General features: G+C 62.9%; 3 protein-coding genes across 7 annotated transcripts in view; 1 reads left to right on the forward strand and 2 right to left on the reverse strand.

The window, feature by feature from the left end:
* CHRM4 (cholinergic receptor muscarinic 4) lies at positions 1-7,108 on the forward strand. Its single transcript, XM_079928165.1, has 2 exons — positions 1-281; positions 5,226-7,108. The coding sequence occupies exon 2, from the start codon at positions 5,255-5,257 to the stop codon at positions 6,689-6,691; it is 1,437 nt and encodes a 478-aa protein (XP_079784291.1). The 5' UTR covers positions 1-281; positions 5,226-5,254; the 3' UTR covers positions 6,692-7,108.
* Positions 7,109-7,990: 882 nt separating this feature from the next.
* MDK (midkine) lies at positions 7,991-10,082 on the reverse strand. Of its 2 annotated transcripts, XM_079929253.1 has the most exons (6): positions 9,990-10,082; positions 9,625-9,701; positions 9,309-9,476; positions 9,032-9,193; positions 8,612-8,677; positions 7,991-8,340 (listed from the first exon to the last, which is right to left on the reverse strand). In XM_079929253.1, exons 2-6 carry the CDS (start codon positions 9,698-9,700, stop codon positions 8,315-8,317), a joined length of 498 nt encoding a protein of 165 aa, XP_079785379.1. In that variant the 5' UTR covers position 9,701; positions 9,990-10,082; the 3' UTR covers positions 7,991-8,314. The 2 variants fall into 2 exon arrangements, with proteins under 2 accessions (XP_079785379.1, XP_079785380.1); XM_079929254.1 differs by lacking the exon at positions 8,612-8,677.
* Positions 10,083-10,369: 287 nt separating this feature from the next.
* The window catches only part of DGKZ (diacylglycerol kinase zeta), a gene marked incomplete at its 5' end in the record, with an annotated part of 33,466 nt that continues 22,330 nt past the window's right edge, over positions 10,370-21,505 (reverse strand). For 2 of the 4 annotated variants that reach the window (XM_079930784.1, XM_079930783.1), the window contains 27 exons: positions 10,372-12,121; positions 12,369-12,468; positions 12,706-12,739; positions 12,818-12,938; positions 13,410-13,453; positions 13,719-13,750; positions 14,601-14,740; positions 15,283-15,323; positions 15,460-15,529; positions 15,620-15,699; positions 15,805-15,905; positions 16,057-16,256; positions 16,554-16,665; positions 16,754-16,827; positions 16,928-16,990; positions 17,154-17,209; positions 17,403-17,481; positions 17,932-18,072; positions 18,162-18,275; positions 18,367-18,427; positions 18,531-18,613; positions 18,906-19,001; positions 19,275-19,346; positions 19,446-19,562; positions 19,670-19,741; positions 20,607-20,675; positions 21,075-21,131. In XM_079930784.1, coding sequence (XP_079786910.1) covers positions 12,005-12,121; positions 12,369-12,468; positions 12,706-12,739; positions 12,818-12,938; positions 13,410-13,453; positions 13,719-13,750; positions 14,601-14,740; positions 15,283-15,323; positions 15,460-15,529; positions 15,620-15,699; positions 15,805-15,905; positions 16,057-16,256; positions 16,554-16,665; positions 16,754-16,827; positions 16,928-16,990; positions 17,154-17,209; positions 17,403-17,481; positions 17,932-18,072; positions 18,162-18,275; positions 18,367-18,427; positions 18,531-18,613; positions 18,906-19,001; positions 19,275-19,346; positions 19,446-19,562; positions 19,670-19,741; positions 20,607-20,675; positions 21,075-21,131 — 2,346 coding nt within the window. In that variant the 3' untranslated portion in view covers positions 10,372-12,004. Of the gene's footprint in view, positions 12,122-12,368; positions 12,469-12,705; positions 12,740-12,817; positions 12,939-13,409; positions 13,454-13,718; positions 13,751-14,600; positions 14,741-15,282; positions 15,324-15,459; positions 15,700-15,804; positions 15,906-16,056; positions 16,257-16,553; positions 16,666-16,753; positions 16,828-16,927; positions 16,991-17,153; positions 17,210-17,402; positions 17,482-17,931; positions 18,073-18,161; positions 18,276-18,366; positions 18,428-18,530; positions 18,614-18,905; positions 19,002-19,274; positions 19,347-19,445; positions 19,563-19,669; positions 19,742-20,606; positions 20,676-21,074; positions 21,132-21,505 lie in introns of all 4 variants that reach the window. The other 2 variants (XM_079930785.1, XM_079930782.1) reach the window with 2 other exon arrangements.

The following is a 21,505-nucleotide window of genomic DNA, read 5'->3' on the forward strand; positions in this document are numbered from 1 at the left end:
CCCGCGCGTCCCCGTTGGGTGGCCGGCCCGGGGCGGGCGGCGCGGGCCCACCAGGATTGGCTGCTTCCCCGTGACATCACGCGGCTCGGGGAAAAGTGCGAGCGTGAGCGCGAGTCGGAGCCACAGCGCTGGGAGCTGCGGGCGGAGCAGGGGCCGCCCCTCTGCACCCCGTCCCCGCCCCCGGCCCGCGGCCCGGCCGCCCGCCCCACCCGCTGGCCCGCGGGGCCACCTGCTCGTCCAGCCGTCTGTCAGGTGCGAGGGGAACTGGGCGGAGGTGTCTGGTAAGTGACTCCGCGGCAGCGCGGGGGCGGGGGACTCGGTTGGGAGAGAAGGACGCGTGGCTTCTGGACCCTCTGAGGCGCCCCGAGGCGGGCCCGACTGGGCCAGGGCCTCAGGCTCCTTCAGGGGCGAGCGCGGCGCTGGGAGCTCCAGAGGGCCCGGGGGCGAGGGGCCCGCTGGAAGCAAGGCCCGGAGTCGCCCGGAGGCATCTCCGGGTGCGCCTCTGGGAAGGAATGGACTCTCAGTGGGTCGGGTGGTGGTGGTGGTGTGTGTGCCCGCCCACAGCCCGCCAGGAGCCAGGGGCAGCCGTCGGGGGCGGAACCCCGCACTTCTGCCCTCCTCTGGCAGCTCTGCAGGGCGCCGGGCGCTGGAGCCCCAAAGAGCCTTTTTCCCGCCCGTCTCCCCGCCCCCACCCCCCAGCGCTGCCAGCCCACTCCAGTCCGTGGAGTCCTCCATCAGCGACCTTGAGCTCCGACGGAAAACACCACTGCCCTCTCCTGGTGCCCCTCCCCCCTCCAAGACTCCCCACCTCTTTTGCCCAGGCTCAGAGACTGGGAGGTCCAGCGCCAAGGCCCGAGCCCCAGGGCGGAAGCTTCAGGCTCTGGTACCAAATCCCCTGCGCGCTTTCTCTCTCCCCGCAACTCCTGAGTCTCCTCTCCCGCCCCAGGGACAGATCCAGAGACCACAGCCTTCCCGGAGCCCTAGAGTGAACGACTAGGAATCGAGGACCCACCCCCACCCCCGGCGTCCAGGGAACACGCTCCCATCGCGTCCGGGAAGGGGGGGCTCCAGGACCCGGGAAAGCACGGTGCCCACGCCCAGAGGCTGCAGGAACTGCGCTCTAGGGAGTTGGGGGAGGGTGGGGCACGGGAGAGCCGGGTCCCCTTCGACAACCACGGAGACATGGAGGAGCCTCCAGATGGGCCCAGTAATAATTCCCAACGAGGCCCGACCAAGCACCCTCCTGCCAGGCAGACTGGGCGCCCTTTGGCGATAACTGCACAGTGGGCACATTGAGCTGAACCTAGCGTCCCGCAAGCCCGGTTGAGAGACTCTAGCAGCAGCCCCTCGACAGAAGTCAGTCCCAGCCTGGGACTCTGCACCGCAGCATTGGGGACGCAGACACCAGAGGACTCTCTGCTAAGAAGACGCCCCCAAGGTCAGGAGGTCTGTCGCAGCCCAGATTGTAGTCCGGTCTTGTCCTGCCGGCGACTCTTCCCCATGCACAGGCGGGGCGCCATCTAGACACCGGTTCTTCGCCCGACCTTCTTCCTACTCAGACAGCCGAAGTCTGGGCTGAGCCTCCCTACAGGGGCATTTAGAATGTGGAGGGTCACCCACTGTGGGACCTGCATTTGCTCGTGTACACAAGCTCACAGGTACAGGCACACCCGAACCGTGTGCATCCCCCAGGCCGCAGCACTCCAGGCGCACACACGCATGCACATGCACGTGTCCACACCGCGCGAGCATGCTCACATGCACACGGGCGCACTGGTATCCAGGCGTGGCCCAGCGCGCGCACACAAGCACATGCAGACAGCTACTAGCTTCTACTCGAGCTTCCCAGTAATCACACACAAACAGAACTCGCAGTCGCCTTCCCGCCCACACTTTCCTCGCCGCGTGAGGGGTGGAACCAGGCGCCCTTAACTTTCCCACCATTGAACCCCGTGCGGAGCCAAAGGCAGCTACGGGGTGAGGCCTAAAGGCAGCTACGGGGTGAGGCCTGTAGAGGGGGCCCCAAGTCCCTCCCCTGGGAGGCCCGGCCTGGGACCTCCACTGCTCTCCCAGTCGCCTTGGAGTTGGGGGCGGTGGCGAATAGCGGCCATCCTCTCCAGGTCCGGAGCTGGCACCCAGGGACCGACATTGCCATCTAGCGGTGCGCACATGCCTGGGCGGCGGTTGCTCGCCTCCCCAGGTTTCGGGCGGGCCTGCGTCCCAGAGAAACGCTCCAGAGGAGGGTGCAGTCAGAACGTCTGCGGGTGACCCCCAGGGGTCCAGAAAGATAGTTTGGGTGGGGAACAGGGAGAGTGCCTTGCCGTGTCTGCAGCTGGCAGCTTCCCCAAGAGGGCCCAGAGAGGGACTAAACCCTTGACCACCTGATTGGAGACTAGCTGTACAGATGGAGACAAGAGGTCTCTTTTCTTCTGGGAAAGCTAAGTGTGGGAGCTGGCAGGGAATGAGAAGGGGCCCTACCCAGGCCTCCCCTGACCCACCCCTAGTGGTGTGGTTTTGAGGAGGGGAGAGCAGAGGCGGGAAATCAACTCTAGAGGCAGTAGCACCTTGCAGTTAAGAAGGTGGCTCCTGGGTTCTAATCCTGCCCCCGCCCCTGCTTACACATTGGGTGACTTTAGGCAAGTTAATTAACATTATCCTCATCTGTAAGAAGATACTTACTTCAGTAAGATGAGCATACTTACAGCACCTGCCTTTTCAGGCTGCTGTAGGAATTAAACCCGATAATCTGTATAAAAAGCTCAGAGGGATTCCTGACTCATAATTAACACTCAATAAACAAGAGCGATTATGTTTTTCCTATTTGGTACCTCGAGCCCCATTCTGATCTCACTGGCCTGTGTCCTGAACCTGGGAGGCTAGAACGAGGGTTTCCTTGGGGCTGGCTGACAGGTCACTCCTGCCCACCCTGTGCCTACGGGCAGGTGCCTAGGAAGGACAGCCTCTCCACGCTGGGTGCCTCTGCCCTCCCGCCCCTCCTCAGAGGGTGGTGCCTGAGGTTCCATTCTGGAGTCTCTCAGCACTGAAAAGGGCTGTCAGAGACCCCCCCCCGCCCCCCAGGAGAGGGCAGTATCTGGTCTTTGCCCTTGATTCCTCTGTGACCTTGGGGGTGGTACCACCCCTCTGTGAGCCTCTCCTGTGAACCAAGGATTTGGGCATGAGAACTGAAACTACCAGGCCAGGAGGCTGGGTCTGCATCTGCATCTGTGATGGTGACTTAAGGGGACTGAAGCCAGGCTTGGAGAGGGGGCGTCACCCTGGCACCTGGCTCCAGCGTCCAGTGCACGTTAATGCTGGAGATGGAGTTGAGTTGCTGACCCCCACTGCTGCCGGGGAGGGAGGCCGCCCTGGGACAGGCATCCTCTCTGTTTTGCAGATGAGAAAGAGAGGAGCAGGAAGGTGAGGTGGCTTGTGCAAGGCCACATGGCTAAGAGCCCGCTGGCCGTGGAGCCTGGGCTGTGGGGCGCATGCTCCTTCCTCCACACCCCACTGTCTCTCCTCTGCTTCTCTCACACAGACGCACAGAACTGCATATACGACAGGGAGCTGTGGGGCTGGCATGGCTGTGATGGGCCCGTGTGCGTGTGTAATGGTGCGTGTGTTGGCGGGTGTGAAGGAGGCTGGGCTGAGCGGCTGCCCTGGCACAGTGCCCTGGGCGTGGGCCTCCCTCACACGCAGGGGAGAAGAAGAGGGGGAGGAGACGTGACGAGGCTCTGGGGAGGAGCCTCGTGCTTGGAGGACCCCAGCTGGGGCGCCGTGGTGTGTACCGGTGGGCCGAGGGGTACCCTCAGGGGCTGGCCACAGGCTCCCCTGCTGCAGCCCCTCTCTTCCCTCTGGTACACTCGCTCACCCTTTGGGTTCCCTGTCAGGCCTTGGGGAGGGCACTGGCCCCTGGGAAGCCGTGTGTGTCTTTCCTCAGCTGATGGGCCCTTTAGGCTTCTGATTCTTCACAGGTCTTAGCCCCTGGCTGCTGACAGACCCCAGCTACCCTTGCACTGCATCCCCACGCCCTGGGGACGGAGGAGGGCTCCGGGAGGGGATGCCACAGTGGCACTTCCTCCTCCTCCTTCTTGGATTCCTAGTTCCATGTCACCTCTTCTGGTCCTCTGGGAAGACTTCCCCAAGGTGGGATCACTGGCTCTTGTGGCTCTTTGGGCCTCCCTCTACCAGAACCCTTAGCTCTGGGACAGCAACATGAGATCAAGGAGCTGTGGAACCTCAGGCAGTTTATTTAACATCTCCGTGCCTTATTTTCCTCATCTGTTAGTAAAAAATAACAGTATCTGGGACTTTCCTGGCGGTCCAGTGGTTAAGACTCTGTGCTTCCACTGCAGGGGGCTTGGGTTCATTCCCTGGTTGGGGAAGTAAGATCCTGCGTGCCGAGCCACATGCCACCCCCGCCCCCCACCAAAAAAAAAAAAAAAAAAAAACACGGTATCTACTTCATAGGTTTGTTATGAGGATGAAATGAATGAATACTTATAAAAAGTGTAGAAAATGCCCGGCACTGAGTAGACAATAAATGTTAGCTGGTAGTATATATTCTTTCCTTTGTCCCTAGTGCCTTCTGTAGGGATTGGAGGGCAGGTCCCCGGGAATGTTTGGTTAAGAAATGACCAAATGGGTAAATGAATGAATACCTCTGACCAGAGCCACATACTGATATCTGGGACCTCTCTTCGCCCCACCCCTCCACCCACACTGGCCTTCTGTCCATGCCTCACACATGCCTCAGGGCCTTTGCTCTTGCCATCGCCCTTGACTAGGCCACTCTCTGCAGCTCTTCTTGTGGCTGCCTCCTCCTCCTCATCCAGCTCACCTCCTCGGAGAGGCCTTCGCTGGTCACCCCTCTGACTCACTCACCATCACCTGCCCTTGTTTTCTTTCCAGCACTTTTTTGTGGCTCACATGCTTGTATGTCTCCCCTGCTAGGGTTGTAAGCTCCGTGAGAGTGGGGCCTGCGTGTGTCTCCTTCACTCTGTAACCCCAGCATAACCCCAGCGCATACAACAGTGCTTGTACAAGAGTAGGCACTCAATAAAGGACGAATGACCAAATACAGGAGGAAGTGATGGGACAGAGTTCTCTAAGGATGGAGTTCTGCAGGATGGTGATGCTCCTCTGTCGCCTTGACTCCAGTGTACCCCACCTCACCCCTCTAGTCCACTTCAACCATTCACCCCTCTCCTCTCTCCTTCCTCCTCCAGACACTGCCCGCCCACTGCTGCTAACCAAAATGGCGAACTTCACACCGGTCAATGGCAGCTTGGGCAACCAGTCTGTGCGCCTGGTCACGTCAACCCATAACCGCTATGAGACAGTGGAGATGGTGTTCATTGCCACGGTGACAGGCTCACTGAGCCTCGTGACTGTCGTGGGCAACATCCTGGTGATGCTCTCCATCAAGGTCAACAGGCAACTGCAGACGGTCAACAACTACTTCCTCTTCAGCCTGGCATGTGCTGATCTCATCATAGGCGCTTTCTCCATGAACCTCTACACCGTGTACATCATCAAGGGCTACTGGCCTCTGGGTGCCGTGGTGTGTGACCTGTGGCTGGCCCTGGACTATGTGGTGAGCAATGCCTCTGTCATGAACCTGCTCATCATCAGCTTTGACCGGTACTTCTGCGTCACCAAGCCCCTCACCTACCCCGCGCGGCGAACCACCAAGATGGCAGGCCTCATGATCGCCGCTGCCTGGGTCCTGTCCTTCGTGCTCTGGGCGCCTGCCATCTTGTTCTGGCAGTTTGTGGTGGGCAAGCGGACGGTGCCAGACAACCAGTGCTTCATCCAGTTTTTGTCCAACCCGGCGGTGACCTTCGGCACGGCCATCGCTGCCTTCTACCTGCCTGTGGTCATCATGACGGTGCTCTACATCCACATCTCCCTGGCCAGTCGCAGCCGAGTTCACAAGCACCGACCCGAAGGCCCTAAGGAGAAGAAGGCCAAGACCCTGGCCTTCCTCAAGAGCCCCCTGATGAAGCAGAGTGTCAAGAAACCGCCCCCAGGAGAAGCTTCTCGGGGGGAGCTGCGCAACGGGAAGCTAGAGGAGGCCCCTCCACCGGTCCTCCCCCCGCCGCCACGCCCAGTGACTGACAAGGACACCTCCAATGAGTCCAGCTCGGGCAGCGCCACCCAGAACACCAAGGAACGACCACCCACAGAGCTGTCAACCACAGAGGCCACCACGCCCGCCACACCTGCACATCCCCTGCAGCCACGGACCCTCAATCCGGCCTCCAAATGGTCCAAGATCCAGATTGTGACGAAGCAGACAGGCAACGAGTGTGTGACAGCCATCGAGATTGTGCCTGCCACGCCGGCTGGCATGCGTCCGGCGGCCAATGTGGCCCGCAAGTTTGCCAGCATCGCCCGCAACCAGGTGCGCAAGAAGCGGCAGATGGCAGCCCGGGAGCGCAAGGTGACTCGGACCATCTTTGCCATTCTGCTAGCCTTCATCCTCACCTGGACGCCCTACAATGTCATGGTCCTGGTGAACACCTTCTGCCAGAGCTGCATCCCTGACACGGTGTGGTCCATTGGCTACTGGCTCTGCTACGTCAACAGCACCATCAACCCGGCCTGCTATGCCCTCTGCAATGCCACCTTTAAAAAGACTTTCAGACACCTGCTGCTATGCCAGTATCGGAACATCGGCACTGCCAGGTAGGCAGGTAGGGGTGCCACTGGAGGTGCTGGTGTGCGCTGGGGACCACGTGTCAGCTGCTGCCAGGGAGAGATGCGGAGGCGCTTCTCAGTGTTCACGTTTGCCGAAGAGAACTGACGTTCCCGAGACCCCGTGAGCCTCAGGAAGAGGCTCCGGCTGGATTCAGAGACCAGGTCTCTGCTCAGGCCGAAGAGGACCAGCCCCAGGAAGTGACCAAACTGGACAGTCTGACCCATCGCTCTTGTCCTGCCTCAGGGAGCTGGGGAGCACTGGCCTATGTGGGCACCTGCCCCACTGTGACCAGCCAGCGTGGCTGAAAGAACGGACATCTGGAGGGGAGCAGAGCCCAGCACCCCTCTGGGAGGAGCAAAGGGGCCAATGCTTGGGAAAGGAGGCTCAGGGAGGGAAGGGTCCCCCATCCTGCTGTAATCGGTGCTTTCTGCCCCCCTGTACCCCGCATGTAGGCTCAGCCTCCTCTTCCTATATCTCTGTCCAGGGGCAGAAGTCTCCCCTTGCTGCAGCTACTCAGCAGGGCTCTGGTTGGGTGGGCGGGTCAGTGGGTGAGCTGGCTGGAGGCCAGGCAGAGGGGGCTTGGAGCACCCCCTACGGCACTACCCTGGCCACGTTCAGGATGGGCTAGCAGGGAGATCAGGGGTTCACTCAGAAACTGGGGCCTGGCCACCTACCTCCCCAGGCTGAGCTGAGTGGCCCCTGTCATTCTGAAGAGTTGCCCTCCCTCCCCAAGGAGAGGGCTTGGCTCAGGTCACACACAGTGAAGGTGGGACTGCGGTGAGTGGTATTCACGGCTGGCCTCTGCAGCACGAGGGACACCCTGGTGGGTCACCAGGGAGAAAACGGGGGTGGACTTGACCCACACACAGGCTTCAGTGACAGTTGGAGCAGGGCTGGTGAGGCAGGCAAGCGACCCCCATCTCTCCTCTCCCAACTGATAGAACCTTCTGGATTGGCAGTGGGCTGGACCAAAAGACCTTTACCTGGGGGAAACTGAGATGGGGGGAATCTGTTCTAGTGAGTCTCCTGGGTTCCCTCCCCCAGCCCTGGCCCCTGGAGAAACAGGACTGAGAGGCTCAGGGGACTTGATGGGGGGCACCCTTCCAGGGGTCAGTAGGGGGCCCTGGAAGAAATTTTCATAACCGTTTTTTCTCCATGAGCTCTGGGGGGCACTCACCGCCAAGTCTTCAACCCCCTGAAAGCCACCGTTCCCTCCAGCCCTCTCTTTCCTCCATTCTCCCACCTCCAACAAATCACCACAGCAAACTTCCTGGGAAGGGGCTTTTATATATTAAAAGAAAGCTTTTATTGGGGAAAAAAAAAAGACATTTATTTCTTTCTTAGTAATGGCATCATTGGGGGAAGAAGAAAAGTGGGTACAGGGGAATCAAATCCCTTTGGGTAAGGCTCAAGCTGCCTAGAATCCCTTGTCCCTCCCCACTTTGGGCACTTGGGGTGGGTGTGGGCAAGTGGAAGGGAAGAAGCAGGGCATGATTGATAAAGCTAATGAGTAGGCAAAAGGCACTGGTGGGTTATATCCTGGGCCAGGAGAGGGAGGGCGTGGGCCAGGCCTCCGAGTAAAGCCAGGGGCTCCTTGGCATCCAGGCCTGGCCGCTAGTCCTTTCCCTTCCCTTTCTTGGCTGTAAAACAAGAAAGAAAGACCGCATTAGCAGGGTTTGGGTGACCCACTGGAGACCCCCTTCCCCCCGACACAGACATTAGAGAAGAGAAAATTCTGCCCCCTGGTGGTTCTCTATCAGCTAGCCTGGAAGCCCGTGGGACAGGACAGCCATTATGATGCTGGACATTCCTCACTCCCCCCAGCTTAGACTTTGGGGATCAGAAAACCTTCAAGTTCCCGGTCTCAGTCCTGGTCCCAGCAGCCCTGGACAACAGCCTCAGTCCCCTCACCTGACAAGTGGGCAGATTCCACTCTGCCCTGTTGGCCTCCAGGGCTGCTGTGAGTCAGGAATGAAGCTAAGGGAAAGAGGAAGTAAGGACTGTGAAGTCCTTCCCATATAGAAACTGCCCCCACCTGCTGGAGAGATGACAAAGCCAAGCTGTCCCTGTACGATTTCCCTGAATCCCAAGCCAAAGGCTCCAACAGAACAGCTGACTTTGTCCTTACTTGAGCCAGGATTTCAACCTCCCGAGCACCCTCTGCGGGGGCCCTCAGTACCGCCCACCTAAGGTGTCTCTACCTACAGGGAAACCCGGTACAGACACGTCAAAAATTCACTGGCCGGGATCCAAAACTTCAGGCTTTACCCACTCCCTTCACAGGTAGGGGCAGCCACCTGTGATGACCCCACCCCTGGCCCCTCTGCTAACCTTTGGCCTTGGCTTTGGTCTTGGGGGTGCAGGGCTTGGTCACACGGATGGTCTCCTGGCACTGGGCATTGTACCGCGCCTTCTTCAGGGTGCCTTGGCGGGCTTTGGTGCCTGTGACCCCATCACATGCCCCCCAGCTCTCAAACTTGTACTTGCAGTCGGCTGGCGGGAGAGTGCCCGGGTCAGAGCTGGGTGGCCTGTGGCCCCCTCCACGGGTCTGCTCAGGTCCCCGTGAGGCTGGGCCCCCTGCCTACCCTCCGCCTGCGCCCCACCTCACCTCCAAACTCCTTCTTCCAGTTACAGGGGACCCGGCACCGGATGCGTTGCGTCTGGGCCCCGCAGGTGCCCTCGCGGAAACCCACGCCGCAGTCCTTGCTGCTGGGGGTGCAGGGCCCCCAGATCCACTCCGCGCACTCGCTCCCCGGGCCTCCCTTCTTCACTTTGTCTACAACGCATGGGGAACAGAGCTCAGGACCCGGGCCAGGAGAGACTCACTCGGAGACCCCTTCCTGGAGTCCCGGCCTCGGAACCGAGGCTGCCGGCCTCACCTGCCCGGCTCCAGCCCTCCTTAAACCCCCCACCCTCCATATCACCTTTCTTTTTGGCCACCGCGGAGGTGAGCGCCAGCAGGGCGAGGAGGGCGAGGAGGAGGAAGCCTCGGCGCTGCATCCTGGGGGTAGAGCACGGGTCAGAGTCCTCACTGGGGGCCGCAGGCGTGAACCTCCCACCCCCTTTCCCCAGTTTCCAGGCCCAAAGGGTCGGGCTGCTACTGCGGTGGCGGCGGACTTGGGGGGCTGGCCCCTCCCCGCCAGCCGGGGCGCACAGCGGGAGGAGTCGCCCCAGGGGCCGCCTGGAGCCCGGGACTCAGCTCAGACCCCCACCCCGCCTCCAGCCCCCACATCGGCAGCGGCCGAGGGGCCGAAGCCGCCGCGCGCCCTCCGGGGCCCCGCACGCTCACTCGCTCGCTGCCCGCGCTGCTTCGCTCCCTCCCGCGCCGGGCCCGTCCCGCTCCGGCCGCCGCGGCCCCTTTTGTCTCCAGAACCGGTCTGAGCCGGTCACATGGGCCCCCGCCCCCTCCCCCCCACCGACGAAGGACCTGCCCCGCCCCCTCCCCTCAAACCCGCGCCGCCCCCCGACCCCGGCGTCCCCGCCTCCGCTCCCTCCCCGAGCCCCCCGCGCCTCTACCCCCTCTTCCCGCCGCTCGGCCCCACACCCTCGCCTTGCCTCGTCTCGCCCGGCCGGTGCCCTCCGCTTTCAGACGCCGGGCTCTCCTGGCGTCCCCATCCCCAGCCCCGGGTCTCCGTCCTGTCCCGGCACGCCCTGTCCCCAGTCCCCAATCTCGCGCTCCCTCGGCCCGGGCCCCTGTTTGCCGTCCCCGCCCTCTGCCCCCTCCTCGGGGCCGTCCCCTTTCCCCTCTGGACGCCAGCTTCCCTTCATGGCCACGGAGCTTTAGGTGGAGACCAGGAGGGAGCGCGGAGTCCCGGGTGTGTCACAGGTCCCGGCGCGGGGCCCGCGTTCGAGCCTGTGTGCGGCTCTGTCCGTCGAGCCCCGGGTGCAGTGATTAACCCCGTCGAGGCCCCGCTCCGCCTCCCAGGGCCCGCTCGACTCTCAGCGCCCCTTAGATGCTGGGGAAGGAGCGCCAGCCCCCGCCTCGGGTCGCTTCACCAGGTCTGCAGTGAGATGCTCTGCTCAGTGTCGGGATGGGGCTCGGACGGGGGACCCCAGAAAAGCGCACGGGTCGGAAGGGCGCGGAGGCCACTGCGCCTTTCTCCACGCGCAGGTTGGCGGGGGGCGGGGGAGCTGGGGAAGGAGGAGCCCGCAGGCCTGGATTTGGTTAAGATTTAGAGCCGACAGCAGCCGTCTGAGAAGTTCCAGACGCGGCCCGGCAGCGGCTGCAAACGCCCACCCCTTCTGAGCCTGGAGGCTCGGGGATCACCTCATCCGATACCCTAAACAGCGAAAGCAGTTGAGGCCAGGAGGAGGGGGTTTGCCCCAGGCCATAGGGCGACCCGGCCCAAGAAACCAGGCCTCGCCCCCGCTCCACCTCTTTCACTTTCATTGTTATCTTCCCCGCGGGAAGCGGGAAGCAGGAGGAAATCAGCTCCTCCCCCGGCCACGACCAGCGCGGCAGCCAGGCAGAGGTCAGGTCCTGGGCAGCCCCTCGGACCCCACCCCGAAACGGGAGCCAGGATCCCTCGAAATGAGTCTGGGTCTGGGTCGACGGCGTCCAGTCCCCCACCCGGAGGATAACCCAGCAGATTCCACCGCTTCTGGAAGACCTCCCCCACAAAAAAAGAAAAGCGGAAAGGAAAAAAAATCCACTTTACTGAGTCACACCCAGCTGTAAACATGTCACCGTGAAAGCCCCCACCCCCACCCCCCAGGCCACACAGTCGGAGGTGAAATGACTGGGTTTGGGAGGAGGGTCACCGGGTAGGTGCTAAGCAGGGCAGCGGGCAGGCAGATGCAGCAGGCTCCGTGTATTCGGGAAGAAGCCCTGGGGGCGGGGGTGGGGGGGGGGTGTCAGGGCGGGAGAGGGGCCCAAGCTCCCAGGAGCCTCAGAGTGAGGGTCCTCAAGGACCCGGAGGTTTAGGAAGCGTCTTCCTGGGGGCTCCCTCACAGGGCCTCCGGGCTGTGGGCCCTCAACTCCACGGCACCCACTGCAGGGAAGGTGAGGGCCCCCCCAGCCCCCCCAATGGTCTGCCCAGCCCAGTCCAGTCTCCTGGTCCCCTGTGAGCCTCTGGGTCAGGCTGTGGCCTCAGGGGGCCGGGTGAGACCCCACCCCAGCCCCTGGCCCCCAGCTCCTCAGAGTCCAGCCCTAGGTCTGGGCAGCTCCACAGGGAGCAGCACAGGGCTCCTTCCCTGGGTCCTGGGTCCCGGGTCCCTCTGTGGCCCTCCGCCTGGAATGTGGCAGTGAGGTGGGCGAGGAGGGGCTGGTCCTCTGGTGGCCCGTCGCCCTGCTGCGCAGCGGCCTCACACAGCCGTCTCCTGGTCCTCCCGCTGGATCATCTGGTAGTGCTGCCGGTTCTCCAGGTACGCGGCCAGTTCCGTGTCCTGAGCCCTCTCAGCCCGCTGCCGGGGAGTGTCGCCCTGGATGAGGGGGGGCTGCCATCACCTCAGGGACCTGTCGGCCCCAGCAGGCTTAGAAGACGGGGGCTCTTCCCTCGGGAGCAGCCAACTCCTGCTGTCTCAGGTTCTCGGGGTCTGGACCGTGCTGGCTGAAGGACAGCTTTGGATCCCCGGAGGCGGCCCTCCCCCAGACCCCCCTCTCCCCGGGCTGGAGTTTGGGAGAGGTTTGCTTGCGTGGATCCCCTGCCTGCCCTGCTAGTCTGCTCACCTGCTGGTCTGTCTTCATGAGAGAGGCCCCGGCCTCCACGATGTAGTGGCAGATGGTACGCTGGCCCAGGGCTGCGGCCTGGTGCAGACAGGTCTCCCCGCTGGGGGAACAGGGGCTAGCTGTGGACCCCATCCAGTCCTCTGAGCCCTCCTGTCTCCCAAAGGCCATTAGAAAGGGCAGGAAGTTCAGGGTCCTGGGGCAAGGGGGGGGTGGCCCAGAGGATGACAGATGTGACCAGGAAGGGTTTATGGGCTCTGACAGGACCAAATGGGAGGGGCTCGATAAAGACGGGACAGTTTCCAGGGTAACTGGGGTCCTGCACTGCCCGCATACTCACTTTTCCTCCACAGCATCAAGGATCTCTGTGGGGGCTGGAGAAGGGGGAGGGGGAAGTCAGAGAGGCCTAGCAGCCTCTCCCTCCTCCCAGGGGCCCCAGTGGCACAGCTCACCGTGGTCCAGCAGGTAGCGGACCACCTCCTTGCTGCCGGTGCTGACGGCGTGGTGCAGGAGCGTGCGGCCCCGCTCGTCCCGGTGCATGAGGTCGCCCCCGGCTCGGTGCAGCTCCTGGAGCTGGGGGCAGGAGGCAGAGCAGGGCTGGGGCTCCTCAGGGCCACCCTGCTTCCAGCCACAGAAACACCCCCCAACTCACACAGGCCCCAGGCTCCCTAGGGGCCTCTGGGGGTCTTTCTGGAGCGCAGGGGAGACACGATGGGCTTCTCTCACCCCAGGCGCCCCTGGACACCCCGGGAGCACTGACGACCGAGCCTTGGAGGCTGCGGTTCCTCTAAGGCTCGATCCTGTCTGAGTACCAGGGACAGGCAGAATGCGCTAGGAAGCCCCTATGCAGGGACACCGACTGTGGGCTGGACAGGGATGGGGGGCATGGCTGACGGGAACAACCACACGGAGGCCCCACAGAGGCCCAGGCGACGACAGATGACCGCACCTCAACAGATCAGCTCTTGGCCCAGCCCAGAGGCCCCACTCCCCAGGGCCTGAGGGGGCTGCCAAGGGGAAGAAGCCCGAGCCTGGCACTAGTACCTTACAGAAATCGTTCCTCTTGGCAGCCTCGATCAGCTCTTCACCTGCACAGAACACCTGCCTGTTACTCTCTGGCGCTGGACGCCTAGGCATGTGTCGGTGTGTGAACATACGTCTGAGGTACTATTGTGCAGAGAAGGGGGCCTGTTGGGGCACGTATGCCAAGGGCTGTGGGCTCATGGTGACTGTGACGTAGCTGTGTTCTTGTGAGGCTGCGTATGGGCTCCAGCCCACCCGACCCCACCACCCCACCGAGCCTCGGTCCTAGGACCAGGGAGGAAACAGGGGCCCTGCAGGGAGAGGCCTCACCTGTAGGGGGTGCAGCATCCCCTGGCAGTGACCTGCAAACAGAGCAGGATGAGATGTGGCAGGGCTACAGGTGACATGGCTACAGCACGGGCCCAGCTTGTCGCCCTCCCCAGCCCCAACCCGGGCGCCCTCTGTCCTTTCAACAGTTTATTGAGTGCCTCCTATGTGTCAAGCGATGTTCTGGGCACTGGCAACACAGCAGTGAACATGGCGGGTGGAGAACTTGCTCTCAGGGAGCTTACATTCTAGTCAGAGAGACAAGTAAACAAATAAATAAGGTATTTTGAAACAGCAAGAAGTGCTACAAAGAATAGGAGACAGGGTAGTGTGATTGAACAGCAACTTCAGGTGGGGCTCCTGGGAGACCCTGAGGAGGAAACACCCAAGCTGAGAGATGAATGGAGGGGCAGCTCTGTGAAGATCGGGGAGGCAAGGAGAAGTCCAGAGGTGGGCAAACTTGTGCCTTGAAGAACCCAGAGGCGAGTGCGGCTGGACTGTGGTGATGGAGCAGGGAGGGCGCTGGTGGGGTCAGAGACCACCAGGCTCAGGCTGCGTGGGATGAAGTGACCAGGTACGGGGGAAGGCACATTGACTGCAGGGTGGGTGCTGGGGAAGAAGGTTCCAGGCTGGGGGGAGAGAGCAGGAGGCCAGGGGCTCTGTGGTGTGCTCAGACACGGCGGGCGGATGGTGGGGTGGAGGGCTGGCAGGCTGGGTTCAGTTTGCTGCCTGTGGGTCAGTGGGGAGGGGCCAGTGGGGACCGCAGGCAGCTGGACGTGCGTCTGACACTCAGGGAAGTGGCTGGGGCGGAAGACAGGGCTTGAGGAGCCGCTGCCTTACGGGTGGGATTTACAGCCAGGGCACTGGCTGAGGCCTGGGACTCACCGGGGCCTGGGTGAGCAGGGCGAGGTGGGGAGAGGGGAAGAGGGGGTTGGGAGGTCGGGTCGGGCAGACGCCCCCAGCAGCTCAGGGTCCAGGATATAAATCTCATCCTGTGCGATCTCGGTCACGTAGTTGAGGTGTTCCTGCGGGTGGGGAGGTCAGGGCCGAGAGTCAGGGCCCTGCAGGGTGGCCAGGGTGGTGGTGAAGGGGCTTCCAGGCCAGGAGACCTGGAGAAGCCTCTGCTGTGAGCAGGAACGCTGACAGGAGGCAGGCGGGCCAGTGGCCCTGCCAGTCCCCTGTCCCCTCCCCCATTCTCCTCTCCTCTCCTGCCACCCAAGCCCATACCCTGACCTCCACACAGCGGGCCCCCCAGCTGGCCAGCCCCTTTCTACTGCTAAGCGTTTACCCAGGTGACCAGGCCTCTGGCCTGAAGTGCCTTTCCTTCCGTGTCTGATGGATGACAGCTGTGCCGTGAGGGCCGCCCCCACCCCACCCCAACCCAGCGAGCCCTGTCCGGGCACACGGGCTCCCTTCTCCCGTCAGCACCATCCCTGTGCACGGCCCAACCGCGGACACTATGGGACGCAAGGACGGCTGTGCCCGGCTGTGGAGGGTGGCCTAGCAGGACAGGGGACACTGGGGCCCCGGAGCCGGCGGCGGACGGAGCAGGACGGCGAGTGCTCACCTGCGCCCTGTCGATTCTGTAGAAGCGGCTAGCAGTGGTGGCTGTGGGGAGAGACGTGGCTGAGGAAGGGGGCCCTTGTCCAGGCCTAGGTCTTCTGCCGCCCCACCTAGGACCCCCAAGGGAGGGGGCAGGACACGGCCCGGGACCACCCTGAGCTGGCCCTTCGGGGCCACTCACCATCCAGGAAGCACCACTTGGGGGAGAGTTTCTGGCACGTCGGAGACTTGGCTCCAGCACCTTCGGGCTCCTGTCGAGAGAAGCAGAGGCCGGGGCTGGGGGTGACCAGAACCCGGGGCAGGAGGGGGCAGCCCAGGCAGGCCCCAGACCTGCTCCTCACCTGCCTGAGCCTCTCGATGTGGGCGCGGCACAGCTCCAGGTCGCTGTCTCCCGGGACCACCACGGTGCCCAACGGCACGGCTGGAGGACAGAGCGGCTGTCAGCAGCTGGCTGCGCTGCCCCCCACCGCCCTGCCCTCAGGGGACCCGGCGCTCCTCGGCGCCCCCAGCCCCGTTCGCCACTCACAGGCCTCTTTGAGCTGCTCCTTGTCATAGTGCAAGGCCTCGTAGTCGTGCATGCTGACCCTGCTCACCTGGATCCGCAGCTGCTCCGGCACTGGCTGCTGGCTGCGGGCGGGGCGACCACACAGCACTCGGCCAGGGCTCTCCTGGGCTTCCCGTCCCCGCCAGGCACCGAGCCACGTGCCCCACCCAGCTGCCTCGGGGGACTGTGAGCCTCCTTTCCAGATGGGAAAACCGAGGCTGGGGAGGGGCATACTCGCTGTGCATGGGGGCGGCGCTCCGCCGCTTGGCCTTCTGCACCATGGTGGCCTGGTTGCGCAGGGAGATGCGGATGCATGAGGCTGCGAGCTTGCAGGGCTCACCATCCACCTGCACTGGGATGGCCTTAGACGTGGTGAGCAGCACCTCTCGGCACTGTGTCAGCCGCTCGCCGTGCCCGCCCACCTGCAGTGCTGCCTGTGGGCGCGAGAGGCTCAGGCCAGGGGCCGGGGAGGGCAGGACCTCAAGCTCTGCTTTTCCCAGGGATGCTCTGGCCAAAGTGAGAGTGACCCCCCGCCCCATGGAGAGCAGACGGAGGGTGAGACCCCAGCCAGAGAAGGAGGTGAGGGTCAGCTCTCCTGTCCTGGCCAATGAAGGAAGTTTGGTGACTGCCCCCCCCTTCCATCTCGGGGCCAGGCTCTGGGGCACTGTGGGGACAGGGCCGGGGCAAAGCAGGGCCGGGGTTCTAGATGGTCCCCGTGCTGGCTCACTCACCAGGGATGTCATGGTAAAGCCAATAACCTCGAGGTAGCCATCATCATGCCGCTGGGGCTCAAAGTCATGGTGCTCCCCAGGGTGGCCCCAGGGCATGGTGCCCGCACAGTACCTGGAGGGGAGGGCACCACAATGGGCTTCAGAGGACAGGCGTGCAGGACAGAGGCAGCAGGGCCCACACAGAGCCCTTCCCTCCTCACCTGGGGATGTTCAGGAAAACAATGCACTGGGGTTTCAGGTCCTGAATCTTGGGGGTCAGGTCAGTCCCGTCACACTGGAGGCGGGAACGGTGGAGGGTGTAGAGGGTATATGTACCCAGGTGGTCTCCCTTCCACTTGGCCCGCCCACCCTGCCTGCCAGCATGGCCCACTCACCACCACGCGGATGTGCTTGGCCAAGTCCTTGGAGCTGCCCATCAGGAAGTCGGAGAAGGCTGTCTGTGGGAGACAGAGGGCGTCACCATCTGGTGACAGGTAATTGCCTTCACCGCTGCCACGCAGGGGTCCTGCGGCCTGGGAGACACAGGTGGGCAGGGGGCACAGGCGGTAGAACAGGTGGGCATGGGAATGGTGGGGCATAGCTGGCAGACCCCAGACTCACCCCGGCGTAGAACATCTTATTCCGAAAGCGGCTGTTGAATTTCTCTGGGTTGGCCTCTGGGTGGTGACAAGAAATAGGGGACAGTCAGTTGTTCTGAGCCTGCTGGGGCTTCCCAGGCTGGGGTCAAGAGGGAGGGTTGAGAATGAATGCCTTTTACTGGGAAGGGCAAGATCTGGTCCTCTCGGGGACCCCCTCCTGTATCCCTCCCTCCCCAGCCTCCCCAGGCCTCCTCAGCAAAAGTCTGCCAACCTCGAGACTCGTGAAACTCCAGGGTGACGTGGGCATCAAAGCCCAGGCTGAAGTAGTTGTTGAAGACATCCAGCGGCAGCTGGAGAAAGGCCAGGGACGGGCATGAGGGCTGGCCGGCTCAGCCCCCGCGTTTTCAGCCCTTTCCCACACAGTCACGTCCACCAGACAGCTCTGCCCCCAGCCCACCGGCCTCGGCCCTGCCGTCTGAGCTCCCGGGCTAAGTGCCCCGCGCACAAGGGCACCCCGTGCCCTGCTGGCCCTCTCTTCCCATAGCCCTCCCCTCGACGGGCCGTGTTCTGCAGGAGCCCCACGAGAGCCGGGACTTGGTTTTGCTCGCTGCTGAGAACAGACGGTGCCCGGCAGTAGCAGGTTCTCAGTAAACATGTGCTGAGTGGCTGAGTGACAGCTACCTCGTGAGGCGAGTACCGTTACTCCCTCCTCCTGTGAAGAGGTCGAGGTCTGGAGACACCAAGAGTCACCCTGGGTCCCAGGATCCCAGACACCCCCGGCCCTGCCCCGGCCGACCCACCCGGTCGGTGGCCCCCTCATCTCGCTCCTCAGGCCCCGCCTCGGGGTTGGGCTCAGCACGGAGGTCCCAGCGGTCCAGCTGCACCACGTTGCCCTCCTCTACGTGGGAGAGGATCTTGGACACGGGCTCATCGGTGTAGCCCTGGGGGGAGGCAGGAACTGAGCCCCTCCGGGGTCTGGGCCTTCCCTGCTGCCCCGCCCTCCCCAGCTCCCTGCCCTGTGGGCACTCACCCCACCCCAGTTGAGGGTGCGGGCCAAGTCGTTGCCGGTGCCCAGGGGCAGGATGGCGACGGGTGGCGGTGGTTTTAAGCGCAGCTGGTCCAGGGTGGAGAGGATCCAGCCGACCTGCAGCGGGCAGAGCACGAGAGGCCAGGTCAGAGTGCGAGGCCAGGGCCGGGCCGGGCCGGGCTGGGCCGGGAGGGGCAGGAGCGCTCACCGTGCCATCGCCCCCACAGGCCAGGATCCGCAGGTTGTGCACCCGGCGGTACATCTCCAGCCTGGGGTCAGAAGACAGGAATGGGGTCAGGGTCCGCGTGCTGTACCCCGAGCGCCAGGCGAGCCCCTGCCACCATCCCCACGAGAGCCCTGGCAAGTACTTACGCCTCCTTGGGCCCTCCCTGGCTCAGGTCAAAGACTTGCCGGGGATTGAGATACCAGAGGAAGGACTGGATGATCTTGGCGCCCTGTGGGAGACCAGGAGCCGACAGGGACGGGGCGGCGGGGGGCGGGGGGGAGGCAGTCAGGGGTGGCGGGCTGAGGTGAGGAGATGCGTGGGGAGAAGGGTGGGAACTGTGGGAACAAGGCCTAGGCAGGGGCGAAGGGTGGAGACAGAATTGGATTTTCTCAGCGTCCCTGGGAAAGAGGAATGGGGCAGAAGCTGCAACAGAACCTGGGAACAGCTGCTGCGGGGAGGGCCGTGAGCTTGACCCCATCCCTCCCCCAAGGCGCTCAGTGGAGAGGGCAGACTGTGGGTACCTGGTTGCCCCCACTCTTGGGGTTCACGAACACCAGCAGGGGCTTCATGAGGGGGGACGGGGTGGGCCTGATGATGAAGGGTCTCCAGCGGCCCTCCTTGGAGACACAGAGAGCCCATAAGGCTCTTTCCTGTCTTGGCAGACCCCGCCCCCGTTCCCTTGTGATCACACCGGGTCACACCTCACAGTGGGCCTGGCCATAGAGAGGCACCTCGGATCTGACCTCTCACCTTCCTCAGGGCCGCAGAGCCCAAACTGACCCACTGGTGGCTGAGCTGGCAGCATCAGCCCAGGGGGCTCAGCATCCCCCCAAACAGGCCCCTCTCTCCTGTTCCCCCCCTCCAGCTGCCCACCTGGTCCCAGGTCTAACCTCAGGCCCTTTCTTGCTAGATTTCCTCTTGAAGGATGCCCTCTTTTTCTTCTTGCTTGCCTTGAGGGTATTCTGCAAGGGAAGCAAGGATGTTGGTGACAAGGTGGGTGGGCCCAGGTGGCTGGCAGACCCTAGGTGTCTGCGGGGGTCAAGGGTGCGGGCAGGACTCACCTGGGGCCTGCGGGCACGGAGGATCCAGGTGGGTGGGATGACCACGGCGGCGTGGACCCCCAGGGAGCACGGCTCCTCGATCTGCTGCAGCATGAAGCAGGACACCTTGCTGTGGTACTAGAGGGGGTTGGTTGGCATGGCTGAGCCAGACCCAGCTGAGACCCGGGACCCCCAACCCAGCGCAGCCCGGGGGCCAGCCCGCAGGTAGGGCGAGCAGCACTCACGGCTTGCTTGCACCAGGAGCAGCTGATGGCCACGATCTCCTTGCTGTGGAAGGTGAACTTCTGCTGGAAGCCCTAGGGCGCACAGGGTGATGAGGGCAGCCGGGACCCGGCCTGGAGCAGCAGACCCAGCCCCCTTCCGGTGCCACCCTTTCTCCACCCAGGGCAATGGAGCACGTTTTTTAAAAATAAAAGAACTGTAAAATGAGTCCCTAGGGTAGGGAGGGAGGCTGAGCCAGGTGCCCACAACTCTCTTTAGTTAATTGCGTGATCTGCTGCAAAGGGGTCCACAGCTAACTCCTGCCTGATTCCAATCCCTCCTTCCTGACCCAGGCTCGCCAGGCCCGCCAGTGCACTCTGAAAGTTCTTTATGGTACCGATCACATTCATTCCTGCTCATTCCACACACGTTCCTCGCGGGCCTGCTGTGTGCCCCACACTGCTGGATACTGAGTGGACGGAGGAAAGAGGGACCTCTCAGAGCCTGAACTTACTGAGGGAGCAGACAAGAAGCAGACAATAAATAAGTCAACGAAACCACAACCACTGTGGACTGTGCTCAGGAAGCCCCCTGCAGCCTGTCTGGGAGCCACATCCTCCTCTAGGAGGACAGGGACCCGCTACCCAGCTCGGTGCTTGCCACCCAGCAGGCCCTAAACATGCATCGGCTGAGTTAATGAGGGAAAAAGTCTATATGCTTCTCAAAGGGCTCACTCGCGACTTCAGAGCAGCCCAGAGATGCTGCTCTAGAAGGCTTTCCTCCCTGCCCTCCTGCTCTGCCCAGGGACCTGGCTGCTCTGGAACTGGCTGGGCACTGCAGCCAGGCTGAGAGTGAGCCCTGACCACGGTCAGTGATGGACGGGCCACACGAGGCTCAGGGGCCGTAGGGCCTGGGGCCAGTGGGCAGCAGGCTGGCCAACTTCCTTGGGCAGGGCCTCACCTTCCCACAGTGCCGACACTTGCCATCCTGGCGTCGCCTGTGTACCCAGTGGTGCCGCACAAAGGTTGGCTGGCGGAGGAGAGAAGCGTCACCGGAGTAAGTGAGGGGTGGAAGCTTTGAATGTGGCCTGTGCCCCTCAATATATCAACAGTGAGGGGCAGGGGCTGCAGGACGCTCTCTGCAGTCCTGTGTGTGAGAAGGGGCTGAAGACTTCTCCCCGTGGCCCAGAGGTCAGGGCTCAGAGGAAGTACAGAGAGAACTGGGAGGCACAAGAGGTAGGCAGTGCCCTACCCCATCTGCAGGCAGGGCCAACCGGGCCTTCCCCTTTGAGACCCTCAGAGCCTCAGCCCTGTACCTCCCTGGGCCCCAGAGCCGCCTAGAAGGAGCTGAGCCCCTGGTGACACTCTGAAGACACTGCAGAGAGGTCCACTCAGGAAACCTGGGGCCCTAACTACCCTGGGCACTTACCTCACGGACGTTCCTGGAGCCTGATTCACGGAAGGATGGCTTGCAGCGGAAATTTATCTGTGAAACATGAAATGATCACCAAAACATCAGAACCTCCCTTCGTGGGGTCAGGCATATGGCCACCCCCTTCAGGAAGGCGTCACTCAGAGGCATCCTTGCAAGGTAGGGACAGCCCCCAATTATCCTGGGAGCCCTGAGAACGTGAGACACCTCTTCTCAGAAGCCCTCCTACATCCCCGCTCCTCTCCACTAGCCAGAAGGAATCTTTCCTTCCTCTGCCCAGTGTTCTGGGATGCGGGAGACAGCAAGCTCTGTATCCGTCTCCCCCACTAGAACAGCACCAAGGCTTACCCCTCCTCCACCTTTCCTCACCCTCCAGCACTCCCGACTCAGGCACATGCCGGCAGCCCAGTCCTCGCTTGCTGACTGGT

Source organism: Stenella coeruleoalba, assembly GCF_951394435.1.
Source record: "Stenella coeruleoalba genome assembly, chromosome: 8".
In the NCBI taxonomy this organism is placed as follows: Eukaryota; Metazoa; Chordata; class Mammalia; order Artiodactyla; family Delphinidae; genus Stenella; species Stenella coeruleoalba.